At 33.5% G+C, this 24,313-nt stretch overlaps 1 protein-coding gene and 1 pseudogene across 2 annotated transcripts; one reads left to right on the top strand and one right to left on the bottom strand.

The window, feature by feature from the left end:
- Positions 1 to 7,793, bottom strand: LOC112998375 (uncharacterized; annotated as a pseudogene). The gene is made up of 14 exons (NR_163789.1): positions 7,645 to 7,793; positions 7,448 to 7,529; positions 6,877 to 6,987; positions 5,883 to 5,979; positions 5,690 to 5,781; positions 5,403 to 5,539; positions 5,107 to 5,179; positions 4,960 to 5,005; positions 4,744 to 4,854; positions 4,351 to 4,458; positions 4,204 to 4,265; positions 3,446 to 3,507; positions 2,492 to 2,740; positions 1 to 1,139 (listed from the first exon to the last, which is right to left on the bottom strand). The product of NR_163789.1 is annotated as an uncharacterized protein (transcript).
- Positions 7,794 to 9,355: 1,562 nt separating this feature from the next.
- LOC100780421 (ubiquitin domain-containing protein DSK2a) lies at positions 9,356 to 16,240 on the top strand. Its single transcript, XM_006590681.4, has 10 exons — positions 9,356 to 9,502; positions 9,738 to 10,067; positions 10,567 to 11,298; positions 11,471 to 11,688; positions 11,760 to 11,870; positions 12,340 to 12,398; positions 13,956 to 13,984; positions 14,616 to 14,705; positions 14,819 to 14,970; positions 15,939 to 16,240. Exons 2-9 carry the CDS (start codon positions 9,830 to 9,832, stop codon positions 14,965 to 14,967), a joined length of 1,626 nt encoding a protein of 541 aa, XP_006590744.1. The 5' UTR covers positions 9,356 to 9,502; positions 9,738 to 9,829; the 3' UTR covers positions 14,968 to 14,970; positions 15,939 to 16,240.
- Positions 16,241 to 24,313: the final 8,073 nt, after the last annotated feature.

Here is a 24,313-nt window from a genome sequence, read left to right on the forward strand (position 1 = left end):
CATATAGCAGTTGTATTTCATACAATCATACAGATACCCAACAAAAAGCTCCCCTCGGTTCTTGTCAAAATAAATGGTGGAGGGAAGGGAAATCTCCAAATGGAGACAATAATGACGTAGACCCAAGAAAGCCTTAAAAAATATAAGCATAAGATCAATCTGGAGGAACTGAATGCAATTTTAAACTGCTAAGTTTCAAGGGAAAAAGGGAAGTAGGAAGCTAAACTCTGTTTCTAGTGCTTCTTGTTTTGTCTCTGAACTATGATGGAGGAAATAAAACATCTGCTGCTACAAAAAATTGTTATCCGTCACTTGAATAGACTGGGAGTGAAGACTTACTTTGCTTGTTTTTTTTTTCTTTTTGTGGTTGCTGTCTTTATTTCCCTTTAAACATTTCAACTAGTGATAAACCCTTTTTTTTCTTCATTAAGACTGATTCATTTGTTGTTTTTGGATCCACGTCTATGTTGTTGTTAGCTACCACTTGATGACTCTCGGATACTGTAGATTGTGATCGCATGCAGGTGCTGTGTTCATCCGTTTTCATATGCCTAGCTTAGTGTAGAGAACTTTTATTGGCACTGGTGATTTTCTTCCTATCACTTATCAACCATTTTCTGTAATCATTTTTCATTTTGGGCAAAGAATCCTCTGTAGACAGATCAACCTTCTTGCTTAACTTAACTAGCTTCTGGTGCTCCTCTTTATTTTCCTTGTATTCAAATTTCTCATACAATTCTTGGTTCCCTGAGCTCATTTTCTTCTTTCATCTATTCTCAACCAATTTCCGTTTCTTGTTTTTTCCTTGCTGGTATTGATAAAAGTTGTCCTTCACCATTCATTGCCGCCACTTCATGGTTTACTACATCAGGAAGTTGCGATTGAGCAGTTTCTTTGGTGCCCTCAGTCTTAAGGTGACATTGTCCAGCTTCAGAATCCTCCCCATCCCCAACAGTTCCACTACTCATAGTTTCAAGAACAATTTTGCCCAAAACAAATGCAGAAATGTGTCCCTTCCCAAGCATGTCATAATTTATTTTTGAATTTTTTCTTTTTTCAGTCTTGTAAAATTCAACATCACTGGCCAGCATTTTGAAAATCGCATAAGCAAGTTTCCCTGCTTTCTTGGGTACAAATACCTGAAATCCACAAAGATTCATTTGGATTGGAGCCTTGTGAATTACAACAGAATAAAGTCTTCAAATGGACATAATGATCGATTTAAAGAGAGGTAAAAGATGGCTCGATCAAACCTATGGAGACAACTTTATAATCAGGTTCTATACCAGTTTGGTAATAGGGCTGAAAATGATAATATCCCAGTAGAAATACAAAATTATCAACTACCATGTTCCAATTTCCAATAAGCTACATGATGTCCATTGACTGATGGCTGCTTACATTCAAATCTTGATTTCTTCAACAACAACAACAACGCCTTATCCCACTAGGTGGGGTCGGCTACATGGATCAACTTCAGCCATAATGTTCTATCCAGTACCATACTTCTATCCAAATCATTAAGTTCGAGATCCTTCTTGATAACCTCTCTTATAGTCAAATCTTGATTTCTTCATCAAAAGAAAAATGCATAGTGCTTTTTCTTTTTCCAAGCTACATTATTCATTAACAAGTCACTTAAGGAAATGCAAATAGAGTATAAATGTCATACACCATGAAACAAAGCTTTATTGGATAAAGTTTTCCCATTTTCTTACTTTACAATATCATTTGGAGATGAAACAGTGAAAAGATAAGGTACCAAATGAGTTTTCAATATGCAGGGGAAAATTTTTCTTCAAAGCTGAAATCCAGAGATCATCAGAAACACTACTGTATGAAACCAACTTCATTCCAAAGTTTCCATTCTTGGAGATATTATCAGAATTTTGTTTAGCCCATTCCTATCCCAGGAAAGGGAACACTAACTCTATCCTTTTATGCCCAAAATAAAAATTCAATAAAAAAAAAAAAAGAACACATGATTTTGATGCATGAGATGACAATTTGAGCAAAGAATGACCTAAAGGATTGACACATCTCAGCCTCTGATTAAAAATTATGATAGAATTACAATGCATATGGTACTACATGCACTTCACCAGATTATCTGCGATTAAAAACAAGGCAACTGCCTAAAATAAAACCTTTGAACTGAGGTCAGTATAAGTAGTGTGCTTTGGAGCACATAAGCTATTATATTTATGAATTATGTTCAGTCAATTATACCTCTCCATGTAATATTCATTTATTTAGTGACGTATATAGTCATGTTTTATGATTAGCCACATAGGAATTGAATTTTCTATTATTGTTTCTTTACATGATATCAGAGCCACTTCAATTTCAGAGCCCAAAATAATTAACAGTGAACAAGGTATAACTAGAAACAAGGAAGTATCATAAACCCTAACTATGAAATGGTTGAATAAGACAATCAATTAGAACAGAACCTGATCCTGTTGCAACTTACCAAAATAGATTGACTTACCATGGCAGATTGTGGAAAAGATGGGTATCTAGACATGGATTGAAGAAGACTATTGTTCTCAATCTAGACATGATTTGTATATACTGGACATCCTTATTTCCGGTGCAAAATTAACAAACATTTTTGCATGTTCTTTGGCAAATTTAATACCCTTTTCCCACTCCCCATGATATAGAACAGAAGCAAATGCCCACACCACTAGAGCATCTTGAGGATTATTTACTAATGCCAGGTGAAATGCTTCCAGTCCTGTAACATATACAAATATACAATGGTATCACAAACACCTTTCACTTAGATATTATAAATTCACAAACAACATCCATCCAAGCCAAGTTAAATCCAGCTACAAGAAAATAAGTTTCAATAAACCACTTATTCTCCCTCACCACCTCCACCCACAAAAATCTGATTTAAAAAAGTCCGTCATTATGCTGACTCCTTTCTTGGCTTACCTTGTTGGTTGTTTCTATTTGCCAGAGTTGATGGCACTTCTTAAAAGTACTTCTTGAAATGGGTCTGGTCAGGTGCCAAGTCAGCTCACGGATGACTAAAAATTGCATTAATTGTCTGTTACAGACAATTTCAAGAAACCTAAAACTGTCTAAAATATATGGTGTTAAACACCCAAAACTCAGTTACACAGCAAGAGCATCTGATGTTAGAAAATTAGATTAAATACTAATTCCTCAATTCTCTAAAGACTAGCGAGGAGAAAAAACATCGTACAAGCTGCAAGCAAAGTTTCAGAATTTAGCTCTGCTTCTTTATACGTTCCATCTCCATCAGATATTTGTTCCCACTCAGACCTACATCCTAAAATTGTCCCTACAACCCTAGTTGAAGGAAAATTAATCCTAAAATCTTAGGATTAATTAGATTTCTTTTCTTTTTTCTTTTTATTTGCAGTTGGAAAGGGGATTCTTGTAACAAACAGAACTGACAATCACTCACCATAGAGTGCAATCACAAGGTCGATCGCATGCAACCAAATTATCAAGATGGAAGAATAATTTCAGCAAAAGTAACATAACAAAATAATAAGTGAAAGCAAAGAAGTTTGATACCAAATGTACACTTGTAACTTGTTATGATTGTGACCAAGGCCACACTTGTTTGAGTAGGTGGAAATGAGGAAGAAAAAAATTAAGTATTTGAGCACAATAAAAACCTCATATGTTGCCATTTTTTATATACTACTTTAATCTAAGACCTTATTGTGCCCATACATACCCAATTTTTTGCCCATTCACATAAGCATACCTAAGAATATGTGAGAATCTCTTCATAGTCATACTACATTTCTTAAGGTTAGATTAACATCATGTAACCTACTATCCAATTTATCTTTAGTTTTACAAAGAAAATTCTTCTCCAATGATCAGGAAAGTAGTAAGAATAATTAGAATATTCTTCTATGTCCTTAGGGTTCAAAGTTTTCAAGTGGCATTTCAGTTAGTTGTGTGCAAATAATTACAGGATTACTCAATCAAGTTCACTGATCAATTTTGAATGACAACAAATCTTTCATTGTTAATACCAATATTTGTCTATAAACATCAAAGCATACAAATGCTGATCCAGTTTACAGTGAGCCATCAACTTACTGTAACATATTCCTTCAGCTTGTAATGACTTTAGCATTTGTATTCATACAATAAAAATAACATCATCAAAAGCTTGTTGTACAATTCTTTTGCAAATCTACTTACCATCAACATATTGGAAGCCAGAGCACATCTTCTTTGATCGCTTGTTCATCAAGATATGCTGCCTATAACCAATTAATGAGTACCAATTGTATTTGGCTGATAGGCATATTATTAAAAGACTAAAATCAGAAACTCAAATCCACTTACATGCACGGGAAGTAAAAATTCAAGCAATTTGAGTTTCCAAAGTAGACGCAGAGATGGTTCAGAAGCTCCATAAGACAGCATGTAGTTCAATTCAATCATAATTTTATTCTGAAATATATAAAGAACAGCAGCAAGATGAGTGATGAGACTAAAACTGCAATAAATTTGACATCCAAAAATAAAACCTCATGAGTATGTTGTGTAATGGACTGATTTACTTTTCCGATTGTCAATGACAAGAATACAAATGAAGTACAATAAAAAGGGAAACATTGCTACACAACTCAAGGACAACAGATACGATAAGAAATACCATTAAAACTAAAAAATAGAAAATTTCTTATGCCAAAATCAGGCCGGTACACCAACATCATAAAATTCCAATTGAGGTACCTTGTCCAAGCTCTTAACAAGTGAAGAATATTTCCACATTGCAGCCTCAGTCTCCCTTGATAAATGATAAACCAAGCCGAGCTGCAATTTGGAAGCCACACAAAATTCTCCCTACATACAGATTTTACATGTGAGTTCATTTTCATAGTGCATGCTAATCAATGTGGTTCAGAAAGCCTAATTTCAAAGATACGCAGAGAGTATGATGCTACCTACCAGGATCCTCTTTAAAGGACATCTGAGCAGGGATAACAGTTTCTAGCTGAATCCATATTAGCAACATAATTACATATTAGCATACTTACAAGTTACATTCATGCTTAGGGCTATAAAAATTCATTAACAAGTCATATAAAGAGTTACCTTTAAGGACCTCAAATCAGCCATTCCATCAGTATAATGGTAGATTTTATTGGCAAAGGGGTCATAAAATAAACTGCTTCCATAATCAGAATTGGATTAATAAAGCAGAGCTACAAATTAAATATCAAGGGTAAAAACATTTACTTGCTACTGCAACTTCCTACCTTTGCAACATAATCCAAAACCCCATTTTAAAGAGAAAGTAAACGTTTAAAACAGAAACTACACACACACACACACACAAAATACATTGCCTACAAGCTATAAAAAAAATTTAAAAAAACCTCAAACAATACCTATTAATTGTGAAGTCCCTGCGCAAGGAGTTTTTGCAGCGAAATAAGTCCTTTTTATTACTGCATTTGGGCAACAGAGAGTGTAAAAATTGTTCCTTCCTATTGGAAGTTCGTGCCACTGTCTCAAAACTGGTTACCTGATACGATATAAAATAAATGGGTTGATTATTGAAATAACATTAATCAAAGAAGAATCTCCAAAATGAAGTGCACATTGAATCATACATGCAATTAGTAGATTAAAAAAAACGCAAAGGTAATCTTGTTTAACTACTCAATAGACAAACCTCAACTACAGAGCCTTTTATATGAACCAAGCATATTGGAAAACAACGTCCAACAACTTCGGCGCGGCTGAACCACGAAACCGCTTTCTCACCTGTTAGAAATCATTGGAGAGAAAAAAGTGTCTTAAAACTCAATACAAAAAGTATATAGTGCTTCTAATATAGTTGATAAATTGAATCATGGTCATAAAACCTCCATCAGCTTTGCTGTCGTGATAACATCAAAATCTTTTGGAGTTTTATTCAATAGTAGATCTCTCACACACCCACCTACTAAGTAGGACCAAATCCTGCAATTCATAAAAGATGAAAGAATGTAGATATTAAAGAAAATAGGGGTATAACAAAACAGAGAAAAGTTTAAGGTAAATGAAATTTTGTACCAGAATATTTGTGTGTGTGTAAGAGGGCGAGCCCTGGTGCAGCGGTAAAGTTGTGCCTTGGTGACTTGTTGGTCATGGGTTCGAATCCGGAAACAGCCTCTTTGCATATGCAAGGGTAAGGCTGCGTACAACATCCCTCCCCCATACCTTCGCATGGCGAAGAGCCTCTGGGCAATGGGGTACGAAGTTTAATATTTGTGTGTGTGTGTGTGTGTGATATCTTAGAATGCCTTTAGAATATATCATGGGATCAATTAGTTATCTAATTGAGGAAGCAATCTTAAGAGTTGTTTCCTATTTATTATGAGTCATGCTTTGTTCTCTTAAATAGGGTTAGTCTTCTTATTGCCCTGATGGTTTGAGCTTTTACTAGCAGTACTATCATAGTACCTAATTACTAGCATAAATGAGACCATTAGGTCAGTATTTTGTATATTGTTATTACATACCATATCAATATAACTTGCTCATATTGATTATTTCATTTCTCTCTCGTCCTTTTTCTCTTCCAGTGCACTACATTTCAACAGAATTATCCTTTAACCTCGTTGACTAGCAATTCAACTGGCTCAAAGCTGAAACAATGGTTCATGACTCCAGGGTGTCTACATCGTTAGGAGTAACTACTGAGGGTACTCAGTTTCTAAGATTAAATATGTACCCAAAAAAAGTGCTAAAATCAGACTTTCAAAATCAAGGACAAAGAAAATAAACAGGCAAGAAAGGCAATGCTCATCTTGTATCATTATTCAGGAATAAGAGGAGGAGGAGGAAAACATTTTAAAGGCCTGTATACAATCTCACCATTTCTCCGAAGAAGTTTCAGGACAAACTGAGATGGGTATGAAATCATAGAACTAGTTATACCAAGCTCCTTTGCATCCAAAGTCTTCCATTTTGAGACATCAATGCGGCCTGAATAACAGCTCAAAGTTGTAACCATTTCTCAAATGCACATGACCAAAGCCTTACTATAGGTTTCACATATGGGTCTGTTTAGATAAACTTCTCCATAAGCACTTATAGGAGAGGAAAAATTAAACAAGCTCCACCAGAAGCTAAAAGTAGCTTATGCATAGGCTAATTTGTAAAAACTCTCATAATAATGGGCAGGTTTGGATAAATTTTTCCATAAGCACTTATAGGAGAAGAAAAAATGAAATAAGTTTTTTCGTAAGCTAAAATTAGCGTGTGTATCAGTTACACTCAGAATCAGTTACAAACGTGTTTATGTGCATTCTGCCTGACAACATCAGTGGCTCGATAAGAAAAACAAATTCAGACAACATGAAAACGCAGGCAGAAGCAGAGTAAAACTCTTCCATCAGTGGTGAAGAGCTAAGCAAAATAAAAAATGCAGAAGAAGTAATTTTACCCCGGCAAATAGAGTAATCCAAGTCATTTTCTGTTGATGATTGATCTTGCTTTGGTCGTTTGGGCGCAGGGGAGTGGAAGCTCTGCATAAAAAAATTCACGGAAGAAAGAGTGGGTTTAGAGAGAGATGTGAGAGGTCACAGTGTGTTTGAGAAATTGTATCAATCAAAGTAAACGGGTGGTGTGGTGTTGGTGCACCTGAGAGTGAGAGTTGACGAGAATCTTCAAGCGAGCAAGCATGCCGCCTCGTTTGTTGTGGTTCATTCTGAGTGGAACCGCCATTGAAGAGCATGAAATGAAACAACCTCAACCTCTTCACCCCTTACTGAATCCTACCTTCCTTCCTTCATCTAATTGAGTTATAACTTATATATAAACACACACACACACACACACACACACACACACATATATATATATATATATATATATATATATATATATATATATATATATAATCATAATTAAATTTTGTTATAAACAAATACTATTAAATATATAATTTATATTTTATATTGTGATGTTATGATATTTTTAGTTGTCAATAATTTATTTTAAAATAAATATGAAAAACTAGTTTAAAAATAAATATGAAAACAATAGATTAAAAAATTACAGGAGCTTAACAAAAATTAAACTCACTCTCGTTGAAGAAAATCCATAAAAACCCTCTTGTTATAATTTTCTGGTCTTGGGTGCCAAACTACCAGTTCCTTCATGCATAATTTTGGACTCTGTCTTGTTGTTTTAATGCTTCTTTCATATCCTTGCAATTAAAAAAACATAACTATTTTTGCATCCAAATGTTGTCAAATTTTCCTACTCATGTCTATTACATTGTTAAACCCAAATAACTAAGACAAATCATGCAAATTTCAATTAAAGCCTCAAGAGTATGAATCACATGATTTTTCTATTGTTGGGTTGTTTTCTCATAATTTTTTCATGAACTAATTCAACAATCATGCAAAAAGACTTTATAAATCGGACATGTAGATTTATTAGTGCTCATTTAAACAATTTGTTTTGGTTTCTTAAATGCGCTCAAAGTGACTCAGCCACCTTGAATTAATTTAGGTGATATTTGATTTAAGTATTTATTTTTTATTTTCATTTTACGAAAATAATTTTTATTTTCCAAATTCAAAAATTTATAAAACATATATAAAGAAGAAGAAAATACTTTAAAATGTTAAGGTATGATGTTATTTTTATTTATAAATGGAAATAATTGAGTGTTGTCATACTTATGTTATGACTATTAGATGAAAAATTTAAATACATGCTTAATTATATTTTTAAGACTTTAGATTATGATTTTTTTAGTCTCAGTAAAAATTTATATTTTATATTCTCTTAAATTTAAAAAATGTACTTTTAGTCGTCTTGCCATAACTTAAAAGACTAAAAAAACAAATATTTTTGTTGGAGTAAAAATACTAAAAATGACTAAAAAGCACAAAAATTTAGTTGATGGCTAAAAGTAACATATACCCTGTGTACAAAAAATTTACCTAATCATTCAATCACATAATTAATCATATATAATAAATTTATTAATTTTTAAAATAATTATCTTGAAATATTATTTTGAAGTGATTTAGACGATAAAATGTGATTGAATAATGATGTAAATTTATTGTACACATAAGTGTATAAACATTAAACTCAAAAATATAATAAAGCCTAAAATAAATACAAATAATAGTCATCAGATAATGAGAAAGAATTGAGAGCCCTACAACTACATTTCTTAACCCACTTAAGTAAGAAAATAAAAAAAATCTAAATATAAATATTTCAATCATAATAATATTATATTACCGAATTGTGTTGTAACACAGTTCCTTTTTAAACGTTATAGTGGTAGTTAAATAAATTAAGAGAAAAAATTATATATGGATAGTGTAAAAAATTTGAGATAACATAGACGGTAAACTCATAAATAAGAGTGCAAAGAGACGGTTGCCATCTTTGGTCTTTGGTCAGGCGCAGGTTGAGCACTTGCATCCAACTTTCTTGAAAAAGACCAACATCAATTCTTTTTTGGGCCTAGGTGGGTTTAAGAAGCGTGGCTCCTTCTCTCTTTCTCTCAGTTCTCTCATTTCTTGCCTTCTCTATTTATTTTAATTTTTAATTGTCCGATTTCACAGCCATAGCATAAGCCTAGCAACACAGTATTTTTTTTATTTTCTTAATTAATTTTCCGTCCGGATTCCTGTGTGTCATCTCTCAATTTTCCAGTTTTCAATTTCTCCCAAATTCTTTCAATTCTTCCTCAATCTTTCTAGGGTTAGGGTTTCAATTCCTTTCTCCCTCAATTTCAATTATCAAGGAGTGGTGAACATCAATCTCCTCCCCCGCCGTGCTTTGGACGGACAACATGGGAGGTGATGACGCTGCCGCTGAGAGTGCCACCACAGAGCGGAACGCCGCAAACGAAGTCAACATCAACATCCGCTGTTCCAATGGTTCCAAGTTTTCCGTTCAGATTGGCCTCGATTCCACCGTCAGATCCTTCAAGGAGGCGGTTGCTCACAATTGTGATATATCCTCTGATCAACAGCGCCTGATTTACAAGGGTCGGATCCTCAAGGATGATCAACCCCTCCAAAGCTACGGTATCCACCCATCTTATTTCTCTTTTGTATTGACTTTGATTTGATTTGTTCGCATCGATTTAACGATTTTGGCTCATGTTTAATATATAAATTAATTGAAAAATTATATATGATGTGTTTTTCCTATTGGTCTGCTGATTTTTTTTTAATTTGTTATGGTTTTATAACTTTCATACTCTTCGGTCTCTTGTAATTTGTTTATTTTTCTTGGAGATTTTTGCGAGCGTGGAATTAAGTAATGAACCTCTTCTTTGCATTTGTATGGCTTAAAGATAACAATAATGTAGGATTAATTTGCTGAGGAATTTGTGGTATTTTCGACGAGTACTGCTTGTGTTAGGTGTTATAGGAAGATTAAATGTTGTGTGGCTTGTATTCCTCTTGGGTGAGAAGTGAGAACATAACATGAGAATTGGGAAATCGTTTCACTAGAAAACTGGTGTTTTGGAGTAGTTCTTTAATGAACGAATATGACTAACTTTTCAATTTGTATTTGTAGGTTTGGAGGCTGATCACACTGTCCATTTGGTTCGTGGTTTTTCTCCTTCTAACACCACTGGTGGGACTAATAGTGGTGGTGGCGGTGGTGGAAATACCACAACTGCCAACACGAGAGGTGCTGGTGCTAATGAGGGTGGGGGTTTAGGAGGGCCAGGATTTGGAGCTTCACCGTTTCCTGGACTTGGTGGTAACAATGGGATGGGGGGCGGTGGCCTCAATGGCTTATTTGGAGCGGGCTTTCCGGATCTTGAACAAATGCAGCAACCATTTTTGTCAAATCCCAATTTAATGAGAGATATAATGAACACACCTGCTATGCAGAATTTAATAAATAATCCAGACATAGTGCGGAATCTTATAATGAATAACCCGCAGATGCAAGAGCTAATGGATAGGAACCCTGAGCTGGCACACATACTTAATGATCCCAGCACTCTTCGTCAGACACTCGAAGCTACAAGGAACCCTGAGATCATGCGCGAAATGATGAGGAATACAGACAGAGCAATGAGCAACATTGAATCTTCTCCTGAGGGATTTAACATGCTGAGACGCATGTATGAAAATGTTCAAGAACCATTTTTGAATGCCACTACAATGGCTGGTAACACTGGAAATGATGCTGCAGCAGTCAGGAACCAATCCACTAATCCCTCAACTACTAATTCTGAAGCAACTTCCCCTGTACCCAATACGAACCCACTTCCTAATCCGTGGTCCTCAACTGGAAGTAAGTTTTCCTACCATAATTTTCTCCTCAAATACAGTGACTGAATGGCTCTTTTTCATCAGATGTTTTAAATTGTTTTTACTTCTGATTTTTTGGTCTATTCTCAAGCTGGTAGCTACATTGTCGACTGGCTTGCGATTAATACTGGGTTGATTGATGTTGAATATTGCAGCTGGAGGAGGAGGCCAAACTAACACCAGAAGGTCAACTACTACTGGTGGGGACGCCCGACAGCCGGCACCCACTGGCCTAGGAGGGCTTGGACTGCCAGATCTTGAAGGCATGATGGGTGGGATGCCAGATACTGCTATGTTGACCCAGTTAATGCAAAACCCAGCCATTTCACAAATGATGCAAAGTATCCTTTCCAATCCACAGACCATGAATCAGGTATTTACCTACTGTCTACCTATGATTTCATGTTTTGAACTGATGTCTCTAACATTTTTATTCACTTTTAGATTCTTGGGGTCAATAATGAGCAGCGTGGCATGCCTGATTTAAATTCTCTAAGGGAGGTGATGCAAAACCCAGAGTTTCTACGCCTGTTTTCCTCACCTGAGACACTGCAGGTAGACAGATTCAGAGTTCTGGATCTCTTAATATTCTCAATCATAGGGTTGCATACTCATCTTTGTGTGCATTAATAAGTACGTGGTCCAAATGTCCAATATTAAATCTTTTAGTCATGTTTATATACAGTGTATGAAGAATGGCAATAGTGAATGTTTCCACTTTTCTTTTTTTGTTTTTTCTGTGATAAATTCTAATAACAAGCATCAGGTCTAACTGGAATGAGTGTTGCATAGATAAAGTGGTTGGATAATGGCCTCCTAGCTAAAGTTTTGGGGAAAAACTTTGACATTCCATGATCAAAGTGTTTTTTTATTTGTTGTGCATTGACAAATTAGTTTCTCTAAGATGTGATCTAATGAGGACGATGCTGTATTATTTTATTCTCTAAAATGGTAATGTGATCTAATTTGACACTTGTTTTTAAGTAATTTTCTCACAACTATGTGGTCCTATTTGCAATGGCAGCAACTCTTGTCTTTCCAGCAAACTCTTCTGTCTCAGCTTGGTCAGCAACAATCAGCACAGTAAGAAATGGAACAATCTTTGCATTTCTATTTTCACATGCCTTTTCTTTTTTACTCCCCAAAAAGAAACAATAACATCGTTTTATTATGGCTAACTGGATTTGTACTATAATGTAGTTATTTGTTTGTTCCTAGTACTTCTGTTGCAACTAGGATTAGGCCTAGACATAATCTGACTTCCCTATATTTAGTTGGATGAACTTTTCTGTCAGACAGAGTTACACACACAATCTAGGTAATGTTATTTATAATTTTTCTGAATTAAACCAAATTATCAAAAAAGGTTTTAACAGATACCAGACAGCAAAAGAAGAACACAGGATAAGGTCCCCTCACAGAGAGTAACATTAGGGATAGTTTTTTGTGTTAAGGGGGGATAGTTTATATAATACAAGTTAGGCTGGTTGGGTACCTAGCAGATAGCCAGATCTTTGGCTTCCTAATTCAAGTTGGTTAGCATGTATTAGGTCACCGCAGTTATGCACCTTGCAAATGCTAGGATGTATATACAACAGTACTGCTTGTACTATTTTTAATGTTCTATATATATATATATATATATATATATGCTTTTGCTGATAAAAAAAATAATACACAGGCTTCTCAATCACACCCAAAATACAATACTCAATGCAGAAACTGACACACCATATGCATAAGAGAGAGACATGCATAACTGTAGAAAAGTTACCAAACACAGCTGCCCTATAAATTACTAAACGCACTGATAACTGCCATACTGTTCACACAAGTGTCCTAACATTCAGGTGACAACCAGTCATTGTTGTTGCCTATTACAGTTATGGTACCAAAAGCAACAACAATGACTATGATGTGTTAGGAATCAGGAATTGGTAGGAAAGAAAGGGCCATGCAGGGCTTTGTGTTAGGAATCCGGAATTGGTTAATGAGTTTTCAGGGAAATTGAGAAAAATAGTGAAACAATGGAAAATACTTTGATAATGTTTATTGAATTACAAAGAATCTAAGGAGAGAATTCTCCTTCCAAGTATTTCCTCTTTATAGAGTTTTCCTTTTCTTACAACAGACCTAATACTCAGTTCTCATATCATGAAACAGAATGAATCATCTTCTACTCTCCTATCTAAGCTAACCACCCCACTAATTATTCAACTATTCATCCCCTATCTTAACCAATTGCTTTATTTCCTTTAGATGCAACTATTCATACTAAGCCATCATTCATTTTTGCACTATAAATAATCTGCATACAACACAGCCAATGGGGGTTTGGCCCATCTGGTTGACCTTTTGTTCATAACAATTGCAAGACTTGGGTTTGAGTCTGGGGTTCCTCCATATGAAATTGGAATCCCACTGAAAATCATTGCTGAGGTTGCTGATTTGAATTGCAGAGAGCCTTCCTTCACCCTAAACTTTCTTCACTAATAACAAAAACAAAATCTGTGTACAACACAAGCCCCCTGAATGGGAATTTTTCCTGGTGGCAAAATAAGTAGTTATTGCTTGAATTTTACTTTGTTGTTTAATGTTTGTTGCTAGCTTAATCTTCTGTTTATCTGGATGCTTTTGCAGGGAACCAGGTCAAACAGGTGGAGGCACTGGTATGCAAGAGAACTCTGCTTTCTTTTTTTTCGTTTCTGTTTAGTACTAGAAACCATGCTCAGTTAGTCTTGTTTGGAATATTTTTTGTGTCTATGGTTTTGCATTGGCAATTCAAATTGCTTTACTATCATGTAAGATCATCTGCTGGTACTTGATTTAATTTGAATTATAATTTTTGAATCTGTTGAACATTATAATGTGATTAGATTTCCCCTTGTACTTGTTCTTTGCATTTGTTTGGTGAAATCTGGATCAGCAGGGACTTTGTTTTTTCTCAGACTAAAAATGAAAATTTGTCTATTTTGTGGTGCGCTCTGAGATCTTTGTTCTGACTTTATATGTGGATCATGATTCATAAATCAGAGTGATATGGGTGTTTAAAAAATGTGACCTATGAGTAAAGGCTTTGCCTTAAATCCTTATAAACAAATTTAAAGCCCTTCTAGCTAAATCCATACAACTGATTTATACATGTGCAACCTCTTGGAGGGGCCCATGCATCTTTAGAGTAACAATGAACGGTCAAATATGAGGTTCTAAGGTGGCTGCTGCATGATGCAATTGCCATTTGATTGCATGCAGAACTTGTGCTCATTTTTGGTAATTGCTATTGAATGGTTTTATTGGTAGGACCATTGAACAACATGGGGCTGGAGATGTTATCAAGCATGTTTGGTGGACTTGGAGCTGGTAGCCTGGCTGTTCCTAACAGATCAAATGGTTAGCATAGTTTTGTAATTATCTAAATAGATTTTATACTACGATGTTGTCTTCTGTCCAAATAGTTTTTATACTGCCCTCCCTGACTGGCGTGACTTCATTGTTTTAATCAGAGCCACCGGAGCAATTGTATGCCACCCAACTTTCTCAGCTTCAAGAGATGGGGTTCTTTGACACGCAAGAGAACATAAGGGCTCTTATTGCTACATCAGGGAACGTACATGCAGCAGTTGAGCGGCTTTTGGGGAACCCCGGACAGTAGCAGGTAATGTTGGTTGATTTCCTTTCATGAAGGTCCTTCTGTGGATATTCTGAGTTTGGTCCCTTCAAACTCTGTTGTTTTCAAGCGCCTTTGGGTGTTTAAATAAAATCGGAAATCCGTCCAAATTATAATGGTCAGAACTCTGAACTTACATGGTGGCATGGTTATCAAACTCTCGAGTTAACTCGCTAACTTTTACGAGTTTACAAATTCACTTGTCCTCTGCGAGTCGACTCTTGAGTAAACTCGTAGACTCTAGGCAAATTCTATAAACTCTGAGTAAACTCGGTAAACTCTCGAGTTTACCACCAAGTCAATGAATTAGCAAGTTAAAAAAATTAGACCAAAATGTAAGTCATTTTTTTTTATTGTTTTCTTTTTGTATAGTATTCAACATACTTTCATTTAGTGTATTATTCTCAAATACAAAATTCTCACCTTTAATAATATCAAACCTTTATTCTCTAATAACAACAAACTCTCGATGAGAATGATCTACCACTACTATAACCTCTCCAAGTTATTATCTAATAGTGATGTATTATTACTAGGCTTGGTTAAATAAATATTTTGAACTTTATAATTTATTATTTTGCTTTATTATATTGTTGAAATGTTTAATTAATATATTATTTATAGATATTATCTTTATACGAAATAGACTCTTACGAGTTTATGAGTTGAGTCACGAGTCGAGTCTATGGAACTCTCATGAGTCTACATAAACTCTCGAGTTTGATAACTTTGCATGGTGTAGGTTATACGTTGGACCAACTCTCTGATCAACCATTCTATCCTTGAGTTCTGATAGCATAGTTATTTTCTTAATGTACATATATCAAAACTAGCGTCAGACACGTGGCAGCACTTAAATTTCAACTTAATTTATTTCAATACTGTTAATGTACTAATATTCTTTTGGTTCTTATGTGTATCAATACTTTAATAACTTATAACTACTGATTTGGCAGGTGGTAGGGACACAAGACTAGCAATTAAATCCCAAACACTAGAATCTGGTGTGAGATATTTGTCCATTTAGCTTTGATTTTCGTCATGGAGTTATGTTCAAACAAATCTATTGATTTTTTTTTCATTTTACATGATATCCAGAGTTTAGTATTATATCCAATGCTCAAATATCCAATGATTAATTATACCTTCAGCTACAAGAAAGTACAAAGCCTTTTGTACCATATACATGTAATTCTAACTTGCCTGTTTGCAAGGATTGGGTTCATAGATACATTCAAAAGAAGGGGTTATATTGGAACATGAATTTAGATATATAATTATGAACTTTTTGTTTGTCACTGTAGTTGTTAATCTTGTTGTAAATTCCATAACAATATTAATGACTCGTGGCAAACAAATCTTTATAAATAAACTTTGGGTTAAACATATAATTTAGTCCAGCAGATTCTTAATAATTTGTTTACCCAATTAGCGGATTCCCAAACAATCATAATATTTTGCATGAGCAACTCTTTTCAAAAGGTGTCTCCATATATGCCCTTGGAGTTTTATAATTTATAGTTGTAATTTCTTCCTCTCTATTATGATAAAATTTGAAACGTCTTTCACTATCTGAACTTAACAGTAAATTGACGAGTTTTCGTTTAGGCCGAACTGTTCATCACTTATATTTGATGTTAGCTTTGTCTCTTGGACAGTATGGTTAGTTTGATACAAGGTTTTATACGTCAATAGTTATCTCTTTACTAAAATTAATTTGGTACGATCATAAACACTTATAATCATACCAATTAAAATGTGTTAATTTGATACATGGTGTTATAAGTCAAATATTAAATGATTCGAAATTATCTTTTCTAATTTTTAAACACTTAATTGATATATAATAAGTCTTTAAAGGATAAAATTTATATCAAGTATAAATGTTTAAGAAATTAATAATTGATCTGATATTTTAAAATAAAAAAACAATATTTTATTTTTGAAGAATGTAAAATTTAAATAATATTAACTTAATTCATACTGTAATGAATAAGACTCAGACAATAAAATCATAACAATCCCCATACGCCATTTGAATGCCTAATGGGAATTAATTAGTCAGTTTCTCACTCAGCTTTATCCTCCCCAACACCGCATGTCATCCCTCGACTCACACCTCGTCGACAGAGTGACCTACACCCACCTACGCCGCAATCCACCGTGATTTTGTCTGCCGCAACCCCGCCCACCCACTGTTCATCAGCGTTGTAGCCACTGGCGGCATCAAGCTGACTCTGACGACGGTCATGAATCGACTCAGGCGAAGGAGTGGAGAGCGTGCTTCTTCGATCTTCACCGCAGGAACCTAACTCCCAGATCTATTGCCAGGCGTCGCTGGTGGAGGAACGATGGTCGGCGCTGTGTCGTCTCCGGCAAAAACGTAAATCTTAAATTTTTTTAAAAAACAAATATGGATTTCCCATGTGCATTTTCGTTGTTGAAAGGTTGGTTTAAGTTTGATTTTGTTAGTGCCTCATTTGGGCGAGTATAAGAAATTGGAGTTTAAGTTTGCCTTGTGTTGCAGCAGAGGAGAGAATGGGGGTGCACTGATCTCCAGAAAATGAAAAAGAAAGGATATATATGGAAAAATAATTAGAAAGTTAGTGAAGGGGGTTTAAAAGAAAAATGGAACGTGCATTTAGTAAGATCCTTATTTGTAATTAAGAGTCACACTATGAAAATAAGATTAAGATGGGTCATAATTAGGGGTGGAAATAGTTGGGCCTGATATAGTTTTCTTTAAATAGGTTTAGTCTTTTTAAAAAATTTAAGGTCTAAGTTTTGCATATTATATGTTATTTTTAAGCCTATAGTTTGTCTTTCTTGAAAATTTTTTTTAAGCTTATTTTATTTTATATTAAATTTTTTATGTAGGTATGACACATCCTAAATAAGGATTGTTAATGATTAGAGATGATCACAAGTCTCAATTATTAGAATACTGATTTTTTTTATGTAGTTATGATACATCCCTAAATAATAACTTATGAATCCGAACTGAAAAATTCGGATTGACTCGATTCATTGGTTTGGATTAAAAAACTGAAAATCTGATAAATTTGGTTTGAGTATCTGATTTTGATTTAAAGGATTCAGACCGAACCAATCCATCGTATTAAATGATTTTTTTTATATTTTTGTTAACCTTTTAATTGTTTGTATTAAGAAATGACAATGTCTTAGCAATTTTAGTTTTGTTTTAGGCTTTTGATTGTCATTACTTATGACTGATTTGGTAATTAACAGTAATTTAGCATCAATTCTTTTATATATATAATTTATTATTTTAATAATAAATTTGATCACTTGATCCAAATCAAAATGAATATGATTGGATTGTAGGTTTCATTCGAAATGGAGACCCAAATAAAAAATTTAAACTAATTAAAATTGATCCATTCATATTAAAATGTCTCAATCCTATCTAGACTGACCTATGTCCAATTCTATTAGTAATATATTTTCTAACACACACTTTTAAAGCATATATTATTGTGGTTAAAATTTATTTAAAGATAAGGATCAGGTTTCATTAAATGAAAAGTAAGATCACCCAAAATTGTTATTTTCAGTAAATTTTAGTCAATGGTAATTAAAGTGTTCAAAAAAATGTGCTACAAAGTATACTTCTATTATTTCTCATCCCTAAATAAATTAATTAGCCAATGAAAAAAATATTAGTCTAAACAAACTATAAATTATGAAAAATAAAATCACTAGTACTCAAGGGATAAGACAAGAATCAAGATACGCAAGTTAGACTCTATAAAAGTTTATTCTAATTTGTTTATATGATATAAAATTATTTTTAATGTGTAATATGACATTCTGATAATTTACTTACAAGATTATATTGCATAACAAGGCTTCTAAATAGGATAAAGTTTATCATTTAATAAACTTATAGACTTAATTTTTTTATGTATGCTAACATGTTTAATATTTAAAAAGATAAATAAATATGACTTGAACACATTATAAAATTAATATAATAATAAGACTAAAAAAATATTTATATTTACTAAATATGTCAATTTGTTAAATCTAAAAAGACTTTTTGAATGATTCAAAGTCTATCCTTTTTAACTAAAACTTTAGATCATATGTTTAGTAAAAAATGTAGGTGCACAAAGAGACACATGGACACACAAAGACAAACACACGTATAAAAATATATTAAAAATCTTAATAAATTGTAAAATATAATCTTAAGACTGGTACAAAACATGAGTTATTACACTACTCTCTATATCTATGGATTGGGCGGAACCATGTAGGAAGGAGGAGGGTTTGGCCTCCCTTATTTTTTTTTTATAATTTTTTAAAAAACAGATTAGTATTTCATTTATATTTATTTATTTTAAAGAAATTTGATTTTTTTATTAAGTAAATAAATATAATTTAAAACTGAATTTATATTTTTTAAATTTAAAAATTATTATGTAATTAGTTTTTATCTCTTAACATTATTATTTTTATAATATTGAAATCAATAGTAAACTCAATCAAAAAAGAAATCAATAGTAAACTTTTTTATGAAATCTTATCTTAATATATTTTATCAAATTTAGTTATTATATAATTAATTTTTGTCTCTTAACGTTTTCAAATTATAAAATTATTGGTAATGTTATCTTTTTCAACAAACCTGGATTTAAATATTATATTTCATTAAATTTTAGTTATTATATAATTAATATTTAATTGTTTAACTTTATTTTAATTTTTTACAACTCGAGGAGTTCTTGTTTTTCAAATCTTAAATAAATAAGAAGTGATAAAAAAAATCTCATATAAACAAGTTGCATTAGATTGATGAAATATTGTTATAACTTCCAAACTATGTAAGCAAATAATGGTAATTGTTGTAGTTATGAGTTGTAACATTGATAATATCGACAAAGATCGAAAGGTGCACTGTATCAAAGAAAAATGTTTTTAATTTTTTCATATTTTATGTTTAATATTTTAGTAACAAGACTACGTAATAATAGAATGAAAGATAATTTTTTTTATCAATTGTTTGATAGTATAAATTGAAAAAAATTGTTGAAAAACTAATAATCATTTATTATTTTTGTGACATCGATCAGAAATATATTGTATGTTTTTTTATAAGACTTTTGTATTTTGATGGATTATTAATGTAATTTAATTTATTGGAACATCTATGAATATTTTTTTTTATATAAGTAATGATATAATTTTTGGATGAATTTTAATTTTTTAATTGATCCCTTGTCTCAGGATCCGCTCCTATATATATATATATATATTATAATTATTTTAATATAAATATAAGTATAGTACAAAGTAACGCAGCATAAAGTTAAAAGAAGAAGTAACGCAGCATCATTTATATTTTTATTAAATATCCGTTTGGCTTGGAAAAATACAATATTTTCAGCCAGATGTCTTTGAGCGCGCATTTGAAATATGAATTTCACCAAAAAGAAATTTGAATATCACCAATGGTAAATACAAAACAAGTAAAACACATAGAAACAAATAATCTCTTAATTATTTAAAAGGGAAGAATAAATAATATTTAATTATGTCATTTAATACATATTTTATATATATATAATATATTTATTGGCTAGCCATAAATAAGCATAGACAAGGAGGCCAAAACGATCTTCGTTTCATCTAAAAGGTAGAAATATAATTTAGTTTCTCGTTAAGAAAAAGCAAAATTTGGATTTCACAATCCGAATACTATTATCTCCCTCATATATTTGACTTGAGAACGTATATATAGAAATTCATTTTAAGTAAATTTAACAAGCATTTTCCATTTTTATTTTGTGTCCCCCCGCCTAAAGAAAAAAAATGAAACGTGAAATGTTTTTCGTTCATACAAGCTTTGCCACCTAAACATTTGCCAACTTTCTACGTAGCCTATATAATGAACCTTGTCATGTGTCCGAAACCCTACCCTTAACATTCAGCTATCCATTCCTTTTGTTTCTCTGTGTTTTCCTTAGTCTAAAAGATCGGTTTCATTTTCAGTTCATTAACCATGAAGAACTCTGAGTCAGTGAAGATGGACGCCGCCGCCACCACCATGACCACTGCTTCTTCTCCCATTCAAGGGGGTGAAGGGTCCCATGGAGATGGAGAGAAGGCACTTAGCCTCTCACCACAGTTGGAAATTAAGAGTGGTGGTGATGATGCAGTGGCTCCTAAAGGGAATGACGAAGTGGGTCAGAAACCCACCTTGGTTGGGGTTAGTCACAAGAGAAAGGCTTCAACGGAAACCAATCCGTTTTGCGAATCCGATCCAAATAGCAGCAACGATTCTAAGCGTTTCAAATCGTCTTCCGTTTCAACCCCAAATGTTGAACAACAAAAAGTTGATGAGGAAATGCGGCCTCAAGGTAAATTAAAATTAACCCAACTATATATATATTTATACGAATTTCTAGATTGTCAACCATTTTTCATGACTGGGTTGGTTTGCCGAGAATCGCCAGTAATAACACACTCTTTGACATGCAACTTTGAACACTAGTTATTTTTTGCTGAAATTTATTAAAAAATATGATTTTTTTGGATCCCACTTGTTAATTATTTAATGAGACGCACTTGTGTTAGAAGTAGATGTTACAGATGTGGTGTGTTGTTAGCACCGTGCTAGTTTAATTTTATGTTTTTTAATTTGTTCACAAAGAAAACATAGGGATGGATGGGAATTTATATATATACTTATGTGTTGTTGTTGTATATGCTGGGTGTTTAGAAGGTGGAGATGTTGAGAGTGAGAAAGTGGAAGGAGACAAGGGCGTGCCTGATGGAGGACTTGTGGAGATGGACTCGGACCAAAACAAAGGAGAAGGGTTAACAGTGAAATCACCCAACGACAATGTGGAGACTGAAGCAACTGAGAGCATGAATATGGAGCCTGAAGGTGACAATAAGGGCATAAACAAAGAAGGAACAGTGAACTCGCCCAGTAACGTCGAAGAAGAAAAAGTGGAGACTGAAGCCATTGAGAGCATGAATGTGGAGCCTGAAGGTGATGACAAGGGCATGCCTCATGGAGGAGTTTCGGAGTTGGACTCAAACCTCATCAAAGGAGAAGGAATAGTGATCTTGGACAACAATGTTGAAGAAGAAAAAGTGGAGATTGATGGTGCGGTAGAGAGCATGAATGTGGAGCCTGAAGGTGACAAGGGCACTTCGCATGGAGGACGTTTTGAATTGGACCTAAATCGAAGAGTTGACGAAATAGTGGACTCTCCCAGCAATGTTGAAACAGAAATGAAAGTGGAGAGTGACACTATAAAGAACATGGGTGTGGAACCTCAAGGAAACAATGACATGCCTCGTGCGGTGAGACTTTTGGGGATTGACCTAAATCTAGAAGCTGATCAAGAAATGGTGCTGCACTCCCCCAGTGATGCTGAAAGAGAAACTACAAGAGTGGAGCCTGTCGTTGGAGACAAGGGCATGCCTCATGAAGGATTTTCTTTGTTCGACCTTAACAAAGAAGTAGAAGAGATGGTGGAGCATGATGATTCTGTCGATCAGAAAATTAAAGTTGTGCCTTATATTGCAGAAGAAAACACTGAAATGAATTGTGCAATAGACAAAATGGTCCAAATTGGAGGGGAGCTTCTTTGCGAGTTGAACAAAGAAGCAGAGCTTTCTTCTGATGAAAAGGAAGTTGAAGCCGAGCCTGCAGCAGCTAATGCGGAAGAGAAGAAGAAGAAGACTGAAGTGGAGTCTTCTGCTGAAGTTGAGCAATGTGCTGAAGAGAACAATGAAGAGGACGATGATGATGATGTTGTAGAGGTGGAGAAGAGAGAAGTGGTGCTTGCACTTCCTGCAATTGCTGAAAATTTAGAGGAGGATGATGATGTTGTAGAGGTGGAGAGCAGCCAAGTGGTGCTTGCACTTCCTGCTGTTGTTGAAATTGAAGAGGATGATGATGATGATGTTGTTGAGGTGGAGAAGAGAGAAGTGATGCTTGCACTTCCTGCTATTGTTGAGAATGATGAAGTGGAGACATCTCCTCCTCCAGGGAACTTTGTTATTGACCTCAACAAACCTCCTCCTGGTTACAATAATGATGGAAACTAGTCCTGAGAAGCTATTAGCTATTATATTGCTGCTGGTGTACGTGATGATCGATCGGTTTTTGTATTTTAGTTCTTAAAAATTATTTTATAGAATAATTTTTAAAAACTAGTTCCTAGAGAGTGTGGGAGTGGGAGAAGAATATGAGACTTTAATTATATATAAGGAACAATAACTTAGAGATGCTTTTGTATTTTCATCAATTATTTTCATCAAAAATGAACCCTTTGTGTTTGTATTTGTGTTTTTTCTTTCGTTTTTATTTGTTTGGGAGATACAATGTTGCTTGGCGCAAGTTGTAATAATTCTTTTGGGTATTAATTAGTTGTAAATATCAATAGTTATCGGGATATGAATTATAAAATATGTCTTATTGAGATATTGAGATTGTTCTTGTAAACTCAAGCACAATTTAGTTAGTAATTTTTTCTAGTTTATTTTTAAATTAAAATATGTTTGAGAGGATGATGGAATCTCAAAATTCATAAAGGGTTGTTTTGGGAAGTTATTTTTAAAAAATGAATATGGAGTGATAGTAGAAGAAAAATGACGACCATAATACAAACTAATAGATATAAAATAGCATTATTGTGAGTAGTGATAGATCTAAAAATTTGATGTTTGCACAATTTAAATTTTGTAATGTATATAAGAGAGTCTCTACAAAAAATTAAGATGAGTGTTAAAATCTAGAAATAATAGATCTTGGTGCTGAGTGTGCTAAATTTGATATAGATATATTGCGTATAGTGTAGTAATATGAAAGATATAAATTTCTGTCCTCTCTATCTGTTTAGTCCAGCTATAAAGGAGAATGAATGTGGAATCAATTACACATATACGAAATGTAGATGTGAATTCTTTATCATTATTAAACTAGATATATTTACATCCTATCGAGGGATATGGGATTTTTACATCAGGTACAAACTGAAGTTTTATTAATTTGTGATTTTTTTAAAGGAGTTAATGTTTGATATATATTGCTCTCAAGTCTTAACTTCTTGATCATTTGATATTTACTCAACTAAATAAGAAAAATAATTGGGTGTGCATGCTATTTAAGTAAATGCTGCCTTTTTAAACAAAGAGCCTATGATTAGTTATTGAATCAAAGATATTTTTTTATGTAAATGACTTGTTATTAATTCTTGGATAAATTTTGGTGGGAATGACTATATTTATAGATCACTTTAATTAGGCTTAAATTAATTGAGATTTTAATTTACCAACGAATTCAAGACTC

This window comes from Glycine max, chromosome 11 (assembly GCF_000004515.6).
Source record: "Glycine max cultivar Williams 82 chromosome 11, Glycine_max_v4.0, whole genome shotgun sequence".
In the NCBI taxonomy this organism is placed as follows: domain Eukaryota; kingdom Viridiplantae; phylum Streptophyta; class Magnoliopsida; order Fabales; family Fabaceae; genus Glycine; species Glycine max.